The following is a 14,974-nucleotide window of genomic DNA, read 5'->3' as shown; positions in this document are numbered from 1 at the left end:
GCGTATAAATACGGCACATGTATATTGTATACGTATGGTATACAGGCGCGCCAGAGAAAATGAGCGCGATAACACACTCGCGCGTACACCGAAAAAAGTCTCGATTTTCGAATTTCCCCGCTGCAGCTCGAACTCGGCAGCGCCGGATGCAAGCCGCGCGCACTGCGCAGACACACACACACGTGCGAAAAAGCGAACGTAAATATACACGCGCTCGAGCGTATATTTATTCGGCTTAAATGTGTAATCGTGTGCGTACATGTGGACTTTTGTGAAACACAGAAGCCAAAACGCCGAATCCATCCATATCCATCGCGGGGCCTGCCGATAATAAGCACGTGTGCTCGTACTCGCGCGCGTGTATGCGCGTCGATGATCGGAGTCACGTTCGTATACGCAGGAGGAGGCCGCGCTGTGCTCTCTCAAGAGAGAGAGAGAGAGAGAGAGAGAGATATTAAACTGCAAAACGTACATCGTACGTGCCTTTTTTTGCACCGAGATGGACGTAATATAATTCGTAATAAATGTATATATAAAGAGCTTGCGGAAAAACAAAACGTGTGTTCGAGGCCAATCTCGCAGGTACGTGTCGGATATTATTATCGAATTACGAATTGTATCTGCATCTGAGACTTCAACGAGCTTTCGTATATTGGATTATTTTGGCTTTCGACTTCGAATTATTATTATCGGTCGAAAAGGGGGTAAAACAAAAAGATGCATTATTCCGCATTGCTTAACCATGGTCAAATTTTTTATGTTAATCTCGGAAGCCGAGAAGTTGATGTTTTCAAGAGAGAGGAAGACTGAGAAACAGCAGAGAAGGAGCAACAAAAGTCACGGTCAGTGCGAGAATAAGTAAAGGAAAAACACAATCCGTTCCCGAGTCGTTCAAAACAAATCCCGGAATACGTATTTAAAGCCGGTGAAATCATCGCTCCCGCGCACATCGCTGTTTATAATAATAATCTAAATATATATATAGGGGCAAGCAGCACATGTACACGCGTTGTGTGCACCGTACTCGACGTGTGTTGTCGTTTCGCGCCTGCGCTCGCGGTTCTGCGCACGAAAATCTGTTTATAATCAAACATACGTATACACGCGCCATATATAATACGTATACATACATTTTCCGTTATGAAAGAAAAAAAGGCACGCAGACAATTTCGCGCGAGCCAAGCTTATCTTCTGGCTCTTTCTCGCTTCGCAATTGCGAGTATGATACATAGGTGTGCTTCGCTTATCATTTGCGCGTCGTTCTCGATGGCTATCTTTCTCTCTCTCTTTCTCGTTCTCGAATACTGCCATAGGAGAAAAAGCGAAGCAAGAGATATAGCAACGGCAGAATTTAAATTTTACCCGATGATAGATCTCGGGCAAATAAAAAGGTAGCGAAATTCGAGACCGTTACGAGATTTATCGCGTCTTTAAAAACCTGAGGAATCGCGCGCGAAAGAGGGAGGGATCCTGTACTCTCGCGTGTATATTATTTTATTTAAACGTGTTTTTTTTCAACGAGAAAAAAATCAGAAGTAACGGATCGACGAGTTTTGTTTCTTATCGATGCGTATCGAGAAGAGAGCCTGGTTGAGTCGAGAGAGAGAAAGAGGAAAAAATGAACGATCGGGTAGAAAATAAATGCGCAGCGGCAGTGCAAGAGTGAAATGACCATCATCCTCGTTATCTCGTTGCCTCTATGCTAATGAAAATCATGCAGCTAGAGCAAAAGAATTTCACTCGGAAAAAGATATGTTATACCTGTAACGAGTGTGTGATTGAAGTGCTAGTGTCAAATATAAGAGAAAAAATGTTCCAAAAATTCAACTGTTCCCGATCTCGCGTTTTCAAGAGTCCCCTTCATGATTAGGACGAACGATGTTCTATAAATTTGGGGTTGATTTCACTTTTAGTTTGATATGCAGTGCTCCAAAATTCTGTACATTCTCATTACAAACGTAAAGGACGAGGCGAAGCTCGAAGTGGAAGGGATGCGCGCTCGAATTTCTTTTGGTGTCTGCTGCATAAGAGCTACTCCTCCAAACAAGGCGGCGATAAAATCGGTCTCTATTGTTCGCACATCGCTCGAGATAATCTAAACAAATATTATACTTTCTCGATTCTCGGCGCGAATCTGATTTTCACTCCGAACAAAATGAAAAATCTCCGATGCGCATCGATCGAGCGACGAATCAAAGGCAGAAACGAAGATGCGGCGAGAAAAAAAATCAACCGGTTTGCTTATAAACAAATGCGCGCGTCCACGGGGAATCATCGTTCTTGGAGCGACGATCGTCTCTCCCGTGTATTTTTTCTTCTTCTTCTATTCTGCAACTACAATTTCCTTAACGGTGCGCGCGCGCAGCGCAACGGTAAAAAGCCTTTCTTTCTTTCATTCTTTCGATCTGTCTTTCTCTTTCTTGGTCGTCGTTGGCACTGTGCCCAACGATTTTCGCGGTATCGCTCGATCCTCCTCAGTCGGTCGCTTCGCTTTGCGATCGGAAAATCAGTGGGCGTGTGCAGCTGCACACACGTGAACGAAGAAAAGACGCTGCTGCTGTTTCAGTCACGCACGATTGGATTTATCCAGATACACCACGCAGACACGGCGCATTGTGTATACGAGGCGAAATTCCTGCGTGCCGAGAGAGAGAGAGAGGCCGAAAGGAAGACACAGAGAGGAAAATATTCAACAAAATACATTGTTATAAAAGCTCAAGTAGTTATTTCCTTATTAATTATCGAGGCAGCTTTGGCGAGTCAAAGCGTCTAGAAGAAGAAGACCCGTAGACGCGCCGAGCTTGTGCCGAGATGGGTGCGTGCGCTGGTGGAAGCGCAGCAGCAGCAGCAGCGAGTTTACCAGAGAAGAAGAAGAAGCGAGGCAGAGGCGCTCGCTCGTACACGCTTGCATCAATAAAATACACGAGCCGGTGAAAATAAGTGGCTGTAACTATTGCCTCGAAAACGAGGCATGATTCCTATAAATAAACGTGCAAATACAAACGCGCGCGAGTAATAGAAAACGTCTTTTACGAGGCTTAATGGTTGGCAAAAGAGAGAGCAAACCGACTTGTGTGTATGTGTATAGACTTTAATATATACTTAACGTACGTATGAACACGAAGCTCTCGGCGCGAGCGATAATGCGATTTTCAATTATCTGCCAGACGATAAGTAAAACTCGCGAGGCGCGTCTATTATCACATATTATTCGTGCAATTCCTCGAGACCGAGAGAGGCAGAAAAAGTAGCTCTCGCGTATAGAGGCAGAGTTGCGCGTATAGTTGTATGGCTCTGGCCTGCAGCATCGACCGGAACTTGCAAAGCGTCGATGTTAGTGAAAGTTATAATATATCTGCGTACACGCATTTGTTGAAAATTAATGTTTACATAGATACGTGTGCGTATGTGTGCGTGTGTATGTGTAGACGCACGTGACCTATTAACGAGAGCGACCGACAGAGATATACAGAGAGAATTACGTAAACTCTCGATTTTTTTCCCTCTTCTATAATTCTAAATTACATCTCTGTTGGCGACGGGGGAGGGGAGCAAAAAATTCCCATGCGTGCGTTACATATAATGCATAATAACACGGTACAGCGAAGCAGAGAGAAATAATAATATCATTACCCGTGGGTTCCGTGCGAAAAAGTAATAATATTGCGATAAGGATAAAATAGTAATGAAATTACGTAATCGACTGAGTTTTGCTCTTGTGATTCGGAAGACACGAAGTTGCGCGGCCGCCGCGAGTACGTGTCATTTATAGGATTATCGAGCTTTGGAGCAAGCGCGAAATAAGGTAGACGAACTCTCGAGCCTTGTCGAATTATTAATATATATATATACCCTCTCGAGTGTATAGCGAAACACAGCACCTTACCACCGCCGCCGCTGCCGTATAGAGCACTATTGTTGGCCCCGGTGCTGCGCAGCACCTGTGTGTGTTACCTTATGTATATACGTATACACGTCAGGGGGTTTACGCGAGGTCGTTCACTCACTGGGAATTGATTTTCTTTTTTTATTGCCCTCTACACTATGTAATATAAATATATATAGTCCCGCGAGCGTCGCGCGTTACGATGCAAAAAGAAAAAGAAGAGGAAAAATAAAAATAAAAAATAAAACAACGTCGCAGAGGCCGCCGCACCGCAACCGATCAGATATTCCAAAGACGTAATGGCTCTATTACACGCTCGAACGACCAATTAAAAAGACGTCTGTTTGGGTTAAAAATTCGGCGATGTATCTAACTACGCGATGTGTGTTTTTGATACGTATACGCTGTATACATACATAAACATACACACACACACACACACGTGCATGTCAGACGTTTGGAGTCGAGAAAGGGACCGCTCACGAAAACGTGAGCTGCTCGCGCGCTCGGGATGTTTCGTAAGCTTTGACTTCACTACTTTCAAAAAGGTACTTTGCGAGCAAACATTTATATACACACACACGTTATACACATGCATGGCGAAATAGAAAGAGATAGAGAAATGTGCAGTACATTTAGCTCGGAATTTCATCACTGGGTGCACTATGCACTTTTCCTGGTGGCATTTTATTGATGTCACGAAGGGATTTTAATGCGTTTTTTTCTTTCTTTCATTCTCTCTGACTCTCTGTTTTTTAAGTTATGACGGGAATCTATTATCCGAGAAATTCCTTGCTCGATGCTCGTTCCGTAATTTACGGCTCCTGACTCTTCGTACGGTTTGTTTTGGCTGATCATAGTACAGGCATTAAATAGCGAAGCTAGCACTGCACTCTCAGCCGTTACACATGCATACTTTCTCGCTCTTCGTGTATGTACGTATATAATATGAAGCGCACATGTCGGTATTAAAAGCTCGTATAAGGTTTTTGATCTCGAATTAAAGTCAATCACCTGCTCGCGAAGAGAGAGGGGGAAAAAAGACGGCAGGTACTCTATACGTTACTTGCAAGTACAAAAGTAGAGTAAGAGGTGAATGACAAAAAAAAGAAAAGAAAAGAGAAAAAATAAACGAATTTCATCGCTCAGCTGTGCGAGACGAGACTCGAGCAGGCGACGTCGCCTATCGAGTGTCTCTCGAAGCCGCTATATGTCTATGTGTGCCAAACAAGAACCACTTGGCATGCGGCCTCGGCGACGACGACTACGACGACTACGCTTGAAAATGTGTGCAACCCGCGTGCGCATCTCCTAATAATAATACGCGAGACGATTTTTTGTTTTCAATTTCACGCGAGCTCAGACTTTGTCGCGCGCTCGTTCGATGGCTCTTCGCATCCGCGGAAAGGGAGTTCTAGGTAAAAGCGTCGCCGGGCGCGAATGCAATTATAATACGATGATGAAACGCGCGAGGCAGTAGTAGCAGTCGCAGCGACGATACACGACGAGCAAAGTTGACATACCGCTAGCAGTCGAAGGTATTTGGGCCGCGTACGACTTTGCGCGCGCGCGCCGCGGTGTGTCTCTTGTAGTACTACCTCTACCTATATACGTGTGCTGAATCTGTTTCTTCGTCTTCTTCTTCTTCGTTTCTTTTTTTTTTTGTACTCTGATGTCTTCGTCTCGTTCGCACTGCTGCAGCTCCTCCTCCTCCTCCTCCACCGTCGTTGGTCGCGTACGAGAAGGAATTAGTACACACACGGAGTCGCGTCGAGTCGTTTTAAAGCTATCGCGCGTGAAAGGAAAATTAACTCAGGTGAAAAGATGCACGAGGGAGTTTTTAAGCACTCAAAGTGCTATATGTATAATGCTTGTAAATCGCGCGAGTGGTCGTTGAAATTTTGAATGAGTTATTGCGCGCTCGAACGGATTTTTTCCTCTCTCTCTCTCTCCCTCGTTTTTCATTTCTCTCTTTCTCGCGCGCGGAGCGATATATATATCTGTATATGTAGTAGGCATGTTTTGTTTGTTAATATACGCGAGAGCTGTTGAGCTGAGTAAATACGACCTTATAGCAGCGCAGTGAATCATCGTCGTCATCATCATCGTCGTCGTCGTTGTCGTTTGGCTCGTTTGGTTCGTTGTGCGATAGTCGGAAAAATAGCAGAAGAATAAAAAGAAATCCGCGAGCGAGCTCGCGTACATAACGCGCGCTGAAAAGATTGAATTCACTCATGATCGATAAGATTACGTCAATTGCACTTGGTCACTCTCTCCCCCTCCGTCTCTGTCTCTCTCGCGAGGCGCATGGAATCATCGAGATTTTTCCTTTCGCTTTATTGTTTGGCATTCGTATTGTGTTGTGTGTGCGTGTGTGTGTGTGTACATACGATACGAAGATAGGACCGACAACACGAGAACGACGCGCGGGTACAGTCACGGGAAACACGAGACATATTATCACGCGCGTTGTGTTGTTGTTGTCGTTGCTGTTGCGCCGCTGCTGCACCGACGCAACGAGCACATGCAGTCCGTGCGCGCACGCGAAAGAATATATAAAACTCGAGAAAAGATTCTCTTTCCGTAATAAAGCTCGAAGAATAAAAAAAAAAAAAAATAATACCAACGATTCGAGCGTGTGTGTAACGCAACGACCAAGGATATCCTTGCCGCTCACAGGCATATTATACTCCATAGCTGCACACACGGCAACACATGTAATAGCTTATATATATATTTTAAAACGATATTTTAGATCCCCAAGGATCCTTCCTCTCTTATGTTCCTTCTCTCTCTCTCTCGGTTCGGCGGGTATTATTATATATATATAAATACACGAGCTCGCGCGTGCGCGAACTGGTTCCTCGCTGGGCCTCTCGAGCTCGAGTCGTCGTCTCCGATATATTATATATATAGCCTCGTCCTCCCTCTATTATACGTATATAGTCTTCATTGCCTCGCTCGCTCCTCATGCTGCTGCTGCTGCTGCTGCTGCTACGACTCGTTTTCACTCTTGCTTTTATTTTTTTTTTTTCGGTTCTTTTCCTTTCGTTTCGTTTCGCGAGCCTCTCTGGCCATTCTCTGCCCGAAAAAATATACATTTAGAACATGCTGCCGCTGCTGACGAATAACCGACTTTTTATGCATAGCAATATATTGGCTGACGAATCAGCGCAGCAACGGCAGCAGCCAACATATGCATGGGGCGATCAGGAGATTTTGCGCCGCGAGCCCGATCATCCATCTATGTAGACGAATGATATTTGCAAGCATGTATGTAACGTCGTCGCGCTGCTTCGAGGCAATTGTCGAAATCGATTGTGATCCGCGACAGTTATGATGTGTTCGTGCGATATGACTCACGACTCGAGCTCGGCTTTATTACACACACACATACACGGGCGAAGCGCAAACCCACACACACACACACATACAAGTCGCGCACTTACACGTACGTAATAGAGACACAAATTGGCAGTGTAAAGCTCGAAAAGTTTATGCCCCCAAGGTTGACTCGTCGTCGTTTCATAGTATAGGTATAGGAGTGATGTTGCTCCGCGAAATACACACGTTCGATGTACAACGTACGTAATGTGTCATTGACATGTGTGCGCGCATCTCTCTCACGCGGACGAGCCCGAGATATAATACTCGCTCGAAAGGAGCTTTCGCGCGAGGCGTCGCGCGTGCAGGTCCGCGTGTGTGTTATATAGCTGGCGAGCGAGGGGGGGGTAGTAAAACGCCGAGCTACACACGCCCAGGATCGTAGCCGAAAGTTCCATCATTGTTTTTGTTACTTTTTTTCTTATGCTTCGACCCATCGTGCCTGCGTACGTACGAATCGTAAGGGGGGCGGGGGCGAACGGAAAGAAGAGTCTCGAGCGAGCTTGGAAAGAAACAAACGGGCATCGTATATTGTGGTGGCGTAGATGACTTACCCAAAGCTCGGTACCCCAGCAGGTCATGTTTGCTTGGGGCAGCCGGCCGTCCTCGATAGTGCTCGGAATGTCGTCGGCCGTAGTCTGGCAGGCAGCAGCGTTGCAGCTACTAAAGCCGCCGCGCGCCACCTTTCACATGTACATTCAATCAACGACGCACACACTCACGCACCACTCGTTGCTGCTGCTGCTCTTGGCAACAACACGATTCTTTCTGCATTCAGCAACTGCACTGTATATCTCGAGATTATATGCACTTTGTGTGTGTGTGTAGTGGTGTGTTGCAGCACCTCAGAGGGAGCAATTTAATCGAGAGTGCGTAATTAATGCAAGAAAGAGAGACTGCTGCAGGCGAATGATTTTCTGGATTTTTATTTATTTATTTATTATTCGATGCAATTGTTGCTGCTGTCCACTCAAAGAGGCCCCAGAAAGAACACGATTTATTCTCTCTCTCTCTCCCTCTCGTAGCACATATAAATATATATATATCGAGAGCTCTCCTCTCTCGCTCGCTCCTCTTTCGGCGCTTTATAATACAACACACTGCACAGAGGACGAATCGCAGCTCTCGCACGAGAACAGCGAATAACACGCACACACACACGGACACTCACAGTCGAGCGAGAGACACAAAACTGCACACACGACGACGACGGCTGCTGCTGCTGTTACTGCTGCACTATGGAAGAGTACGGGGCAGAAATAATCTCTCGCTTCGCTTTGATAAGGCGCACCACCGAGTAATATAGTCGGTAGTCGGGTCGAGAGACGCGAAAACAGCACTGGCACAAAACAGCACTATATGGAACTCCGGCGAGCAAGCGAGTCTCTCAACACGCACACACGTTCGCGGCACACATACGCTCACCTCACGCACTCGGTTTTATTTCTCTGTTGTTATTATTATATATTATGCTCGGCGGGGACACGACGAGCACTCGGTTGACTCAACCAAGACGACGATTATTGTTATTCATCAACGACACAGCCGCGCGAGAGATGTGTGCTGCTGCAGCGCATTGGGCATGGGTGCTGCTGCACCGTGCGCGACTCCGTTTTTGGCGTTACACACACACACGCGCGCCGCACACACAGACAGCAGGCCAGGGCTATACGACGATGCGAGATATCGTGCGCTGAGCTGCGTCGAACAATATAAAACGCTCTCAACGCGAGCTGACGTTAACTCTCGATGTTCTGCGTGCGACTGAATTGGCACTCGCGCTCGCCGCTGCCAGAGATAGTTCGCTGCCTCGGCTACACGCACACAGACAGGCACACACAAGCTCTATAGTATGTATCGCTCGCTATACATAGGTATATTTATCCGTACGAGGTTCTACCACTTCTTCGCTCGCTTCGCTAAAACGCAACACCGCGCCGCGCCCGAGCTGTATACACGAGCGTAAGCCAGCCCGAGTGAGTGGTATATAGTGATATAGTATATAGTATATGGAGCCCAGCAGCGGAGCGAGTCGCGCGCGCGCCGCGGAAAAGTGAGCGAATCCATGCAACGCACCACCACCACAAACAAACAACAACACACACCGACTGTTACAGTGGCGACGAGCGCTACCTCGCGGATCGATGGCACAGGTGGCTTTGGAATGTCCAGTGCGCCCCGCGACTTTGCCGAATAAACGCATATATTGCGAGATACGCAGCGATGCACGTCGACGACGACGATGACGATCGTATATAGCCACATATAATAACGATGAATGTACATCGAGTTGGGATTCGATCGATGCGTATATTACGATTTTACGAATCGCCTTGCTTCGACACGGAAGCTCGCTCGCTTATCGCGCGGCTTATCGCGTATTATCGATGCATTTGACGATGTGGCGAACGTGTTATCCAATGATAACGGAATTCATCGTTGGTCGCGAGCGTGGAGCTGCGGGACGAGCTCGTTTATCATCGGCAACTCGGAGAGTGTCTTTGCCGCCACCTTGATTCGATCGATCGAATTGATTTTTAAACGTCATCGTTAGAACACGATGCTTTCGTCCGACCAAAAGTAAACACAAACGAATCAAAAATTTCCGAGAACATATTGCGCGTACCTGCTCTACCTTGCTCCGATCACGAGGTAAACTCGTTGACCCGCCTGATCCGATTTGGCTCCGGTGCTACACTCTGGCGACGCCGTTCTGCAATTACCGAGCCGAAAACAAGCATGCCGCACGCGTGTGTTGTGTGGCGGCGCTGCGAGTCGGAAAAACTGCGTGTGGCTCGTTGCAGAAACGAGCGGCGTGTGATTTTGCCACGCGGGTTAGTGTCTAACCATTTCGGTAAGTTGATAGTTGAAATTTTTGTAAACCCAAATGTTGTAACAATTACTGTTCAATTAATTAATTTATATATTTAGGATTAATTTTTTCATTGAATTACGCGTTAAAAGAATTAGCGATTAAAAAACTAAGATAAAAGTAGAGTAAATTAAGTATTGAAGATTGACAAGTTCCTCATTGGTTATAATGGGTTACTTTAACCATTGAAATCTAGGAAATAATCATGTGTTATTTAGATGGATTGTATTTACTCATGATATATTCCATCCTTATCAAATTATAGATTCATTCATTGGTTATTCATGACATTCTCTCAAACATTAACACTTTAGTATTTTCACAAATGTTTAATTGATGGAATTTCTCAATACCCTGCAACTATAGTTATCTCTAGTATTCATTGCACATTATAATGAATTTTATTCACTTTTTCAGATCAAAATGGGTCGACGACCAGCGAGATGGTGAGTGATAATAAAGAAATCTCATTCATTGTTACATATGCCATTGCATTTAGTAACATAAGTAACATAATTTTACTGATTGTGTATTTTTTTTTTCTTACAGTTATCGCTATTGCAAAAACAAACCTTACCCAAAATCACGTTTCTGTCGTGGTGTGCCAGATCCTAAGATCCGCATCTTTGATTTGGGAAAGAAAAAAGCCTCTGTAGAAGATTTCCCTCTTTGTGTCCACTTGGTATCAGATGAATATGAACAACTCAGTTCAGAAGCTCTGGAAGCTGGACGTATTTGCTGCAACAAATACTTGGTCAAAAACTCTGGCAAGGACCAGTTCCACATTAGAATGAGAGTGCATCCTTTCCACGTAATCCGCATAAACAAAATGTTGTCATGCGCCGGAGCTGATAGGTAAGTTCAAACACTATTTTACCCAATCAGTCATATTAAGATCTTCATGAAATAGTTGAATCACAGAAATCTTTTTCAATTGTAATTTCTATCATTGGTTGTAATAGTACACACCAATTATAACAATTAAAGAACTTGAATCACATTTACCATAATAATTATTAATTATTAATAATCATAATTATAAGTAATAATTAAAATACCTCTATATTTACTTTAGGCTTCAAACTGGAATGAGAGGTGCATTTGGTAAACCCCAAGGTACTGTAGCCCGTGTCAATATTGGACAACCTATTATGTCAGTCAGATCTACAGACAGACATAAGGCGTCAGTTATTGAAGCTTTGCGTCGTGCCAAGTTCAAGTTCCCAGGTCGTCAAAAGATCTATGTCTCCAAAAAGTGGGGTTTCACCCGCTACAATCGTGCTGAATACGAAGCCCTAAAGGCAGCTGGACGATTGGCACCTGATGGTTGCAATGTAAAATATTTGCCAGAGCATGGACCTCTGGACCAATGGAAAAAGTACAGAGAAATGCTTGGTTAAAGCAAATAGTTTTAATAAAATAGTTTTAATAAACATAAAAAACTATAAAATTGCAGTTTTTCTTTCTTTACTATTTTCCTTGAATTTAAATTGTCTTAAATGCTTCAGTACTTCATACAAATGGAACCAATGATACTTTTAAAAATGCTATGGAACTAAAAGTTGAATTATCAATAAAAAATAGTTATATAAGAAAAGAGATTGTATAATATGCAAATTAAATGTGATACAACTACAGTTTGTTTTTTGGTAACAATGATCTTAAAGAGTCTGTAAAATATTGGCTTTTATGCACCATCTAAAAAGGCAGAGCACACCGTTACTGAATAGAATTATAATTCAGCCTTCTTTTTATAATAGGAAAAGTATAAATAGTATAAAAGCTGAGTTTTTGTTATAAATTAAATTAACTATAAATCAAAAATTGATTGTTATCTATTGCAATATTGAGTTTCAATTTATCACCGCGCGGATAATTGAATGGTTTTTTAAACATCATCAAACTAATGCAATGAACGCTTTCTTTCAACAAAAATAAATATAAAAGCAAATCAAGCTTTTCCAACAAAATAACTGTCTACCTTGCTCCGGTCACAAAGTAAACTTTTTGACCTATTCCGCTTTGGCTTGATCCGGTGCTACACTCTGGCGCTGCCGGCCTGCAACGGAGCCGAAAACAACCAGACGCATGTGTTGTGGAGGCCAGACCGAGACTGTCTGCCTTGTTACATTACATATATCGTGCGAATTCGAACTTTTTCCCTGACAAAATGTCAATTGTTCGCTTGGGTATTCAATCCTTGATTAATTCGAATCTAAATGGAATCAGAAGGGTAAGTGTGTACGTAAAATTGCATCACCTGTCGCGTTCCGTCTGCTTGTTGCCAAATGATATTCAAACTTGGCATATCTTTTGCAGGTTATAGCCGTGCGAAATATTTCGAAGACCACTTCGAGTTATCAAGAATCTCAACCAAAAGGCGAGGAAGACTTAGTGATCGAAGATCAAGAGAATCCCGAAGACACTGAGCCAAAGGTTCATCCGAGCAGTGACAGGTCGAGGGTAATTCCCGTGGAAACGAGCATTCAATATCTTCACAGTGACGGTATTTACAATTATTACGTGACTTTTCCTTCGCAATTAATCTGTTCCATCTAAACTTTAACAATTGTTATTCGTCACAGCTTACAAGATCACTTACGGAGACGATCCAATTTGGAAGAAGTACAGGAGAAATCATAAAGGTCCTAGAGCTCCTAGAAAAACCAGAAAAACTTGCATCGTAAGTCATTGTTGCATTTATAATTAAATGTTTTTCTGTTCAATGCGGTAATATTAATTTTATATTTCAGCGATATGATGCTTTAGCCACATCCAACCCTTGTCCCATATGCAGGGATGAGTACTTGGTTTTAGATCACAAGAATGTTAAATTGCTCCAACAATTTATTTCGCCTTACAATGGAGAACTATTAAGTTATTCGTAAGCCGTTTTTTCATTAAAATTAGTTCTTTAAATAATTTGATAATTATTTTTGTCATATTTGAAAAATATATTTCATTTTAGAAAAACTGGACTTTGTCAAAAGCAACATCAGAATCTTTTGATTGCTCTCTACAGAGCTAAAGATTATGGAACTATCACATTTGATCTGCCTTACATGAAATACGATTACAAAGAATGGAATCCAAGTAGTGAAAGTCCAGAAGATATAGATTTATACAGAGAAAGAATGCAAGAACTTGTAAAAGAAATTCTCGCAAAAAATGCTATAGAAAGACAAAAAGTTATTGAAGCAGAAAAAGAGGCACAAAATCAAGAAAATAAATTAAATTAATTTCAAGTGAAACTTTACCATTTAAGCTATCTATCACTTTCATTGATAAACATTAAAAATGGATGCCACATTCGTGATTATTGGTGGTGGCATTGCCGGTATATCATGTGCTGAAAGCATAGCATTTCTAGAGCCATCAGAGACAATTATTTTAATAACCGCAAGTCCACTAATCAAAGCTGTTACAAATATTGTACCCCTTGGGAAATTGATAACTCAATTTGATGTGGAGGAGCATTCAATGAAATCTTTGATTGACATGTACCCATCTATCAAAGTTGTTCATGACACTGTAACTCAAGTTAACAAAGATTCAAAAAGTATATCTACAGAGAGTGGAAAAACAATTACTTATAAGAAGTTGTGCATTTGTACTGGAGCAAGGTCAAAGCTAATTTGTGAAAATAATAGTAGAGTTATGGGAATACGAGACACAGAATCAGCTGAGGCCCTAGTAAACAAATTAAAAGATGCCAAAAGAGTTGCTGTTATTGGTAATGGTGGCATTGCAACTGAAGTAGTTCACGAAATTAGGGGTGTTGAAGTTATGTGGATCATAAAAGATAAACATATTTCTGCCACTTTTGTAGATCCAGGAGCTGCAGAATTTTTTCAAGATAGACTATTAAAAAAAGAGCCTTTGGAGAAAAAAGAGCCAATGAAAAGAATGAAGTATACCATAACGAGTGGAAGATCAGATAAAGGTGGACCAGCTCTTGGACCAGACTGGCATGACCAATTGAAATTAGCTGGGTCCAATGCCTTGCCAACATCAGTGAAAATTGAGTATGAAAGTGAAGTAATTAAAATATTGAATGCTTCAGAAGTACCCAACAATAACGAAGAATGGCCCATGTACATAGAACTGAACAATGGCAAAATCATAGGTTGCGATATAATTGTTTCTGCTACTGGAGTTATACCAAATAGCAACATAGTTGGACTAGAAACTTTAAATAAAGGAAATGATGATGGTTTTACTGTCGATTGGAAATTAGAGACCTCAGAAAAAGATATATACGCAGCTGGTGATGTTTGCTCTGCTAATTGGGAAATTGCTCAACATTGGTTTCAAATGAGACTTTGGACTCAAGCGCATCAAATGGGTCGTTATGCCGCTAAAAGTATGGTTTACAGCTTTAAAAATGAGGAATTTATGCAAGATTTTTGTTTTGAGCTTTTTACTCATGTCACGAAATTTTTTGGTTACAAAGTCGTTTTGTTGGGTCTATATAATGGACAAAAATTAAACAATGATTATGAGATTCTGCTAAGAGTTACTAAAGGTCATGAATATGTTAAAATAATTCTTCAAAATGGAAAAATGCAAGGTGCAGTTCTTATTGGTGAAACGGACTTGGAAGAAATGTGCGAAAATTTAATATTAGATCAATTAGATTTGAGTAGCTATGGTGAAGATTTACTGAATCCAGAAATTGATATTGAGGATTATTTTGACTAGTTTTTATGCTGATTAAAATAAAACTCAATTTCTATTTTACGTTTGTACATTTACTTTACGCTATGTGAAATGTAAATAAGTTTTCCTTTATTGTTAACTATTAAAAGTTATTATTGCAATAAAAAAATTAT

The 14,974-nt window shown here is 42.4% G+C and overlaps 4 protein-coding genes across 7 annotated transcripts in view; 3 read left to right on the top strand and 1 right to left on the bottom strand.

Moving 5' to 3' along the window:
- LOC106656698 (formin-binding protein 1-like) overlaps nt 1–9,172 on the bottom strand; it is a 36,312-nt gene extending 27,140 nt beyond the window's left edge. Inside the window, exon 1 of one of the 3 annotated variants that reach the window (XM_014377793.2) lies at nt 7,825–9,172. In XM_014377793.2, the coding sequence (XP_014233279.1) occupies nt 7,825–7,851 (27 nt within the window). In that variant the 5' untranslated portion in view covers nt 7,852–9,172. The remainder of the gene's footprint in view (nt 1–7,824) is intronic. The other 2 variants (XM_014377792.2, XM_014377794.2) reach the window with 2 other exon arrangements.
- A 326-nt stretch (nt 9,173–9,498) lies between these two features.
- On the top strand, nt 9,499–11,591 carry LOC106656644 (60S ribosomal protein L10-like). Of its 2 annotated transcripts, XM_014377713.2 has the most exons (4): nt 9,499–10,124; nt 10,560–10,588; nt 10,692–10,997; nt 11,218–11,542. In XM_014377713.2, exons 2-4 carry the CDS (start codon nt 10,566–10,568, stop codon nt 11,540–11,542), a joined length of 654 nt encoding a protein of 217 aa, XP_014233199.1. In that variant the 5' UTR covers nt 9,499–10,124; nt 10,560–10,565. The 2 variants fall into 2 exon arrangements, with proteins under 2 accessions (XP_014233199.1, XP_023319010.1); XM_023463242.1 differs by lacking the exon at nt 9,499–10,124 and having other exon boundaries at nt 10,566–10,588; nt 11,218–11,591.
- Nucleotides 11,592–12,221: 630 nt separating this feature from the next.
- Nucleotides 12,222–13,401, top strand: LOC106656705 (28S ribosomal protein S18b, mitochondrial). The gene is made up of 5 exons (XM_014377807.2): nt 12,222–12,375; nt 12,462–12,648; nt 12,728–12,825; nt 12,896–13,026; nt 13,111–13,401. The coding sequence occupies exons 1-5, from the start codon at nt 12,313–12,315 to the stop codon at nt 13,379–13,381; spliced, it is 750 nt and encodes a 249-aa protein (XP_014233293.1). The 5' UTR covers nt 12,222–12,312; the 3' UTR covers nt 13,382–13,401.
- A 13-nt stretch (nt 13,402–13,414) lies between these two features.
- On the top strand, nt 13,415–14,962 carry LOC106656704 (pyridine nucleotide-disulfide oxidoreductase domain-containing protein 1). Its single transcript, XM_014377806.2, has one exon. It carries the CDS (start codon nt 13,440–13,442, stop codon nt 14,841–14,843), a length of 1,404 nt encoding a protein of 467 aa, XP_014233292.1. The 5' UTR covers nt 13,415–13,439; the 3' UTR covers nt 14,844–14,962.
- Nucleotides 14,963–14,974: the final 12 nt, after the last annotated feature.

This window comes from Trichogramma pretiosum, unplaced genomic scaffold, assembly GCF_000599845.2.
Source record: "Trichogramma pretiosum strain Unisexual culture from Peru unplaced genomic scaffold, Tpre_2.0 scaffold41, whole genome shotgun sequence".
Classification (NCBI taxonomy): domain Eukaryota; kingdom Metazoa; phylum Arthropoda; class Insecta; order Hymenoptera; family Trichogrammatidae; genus Trichogramma; species Trichogramma pretiosum.
Note: the sequence above shows the minus strand (reverse complement) of the source record. Positions and strands in the feature narration are given on the sequence as shown.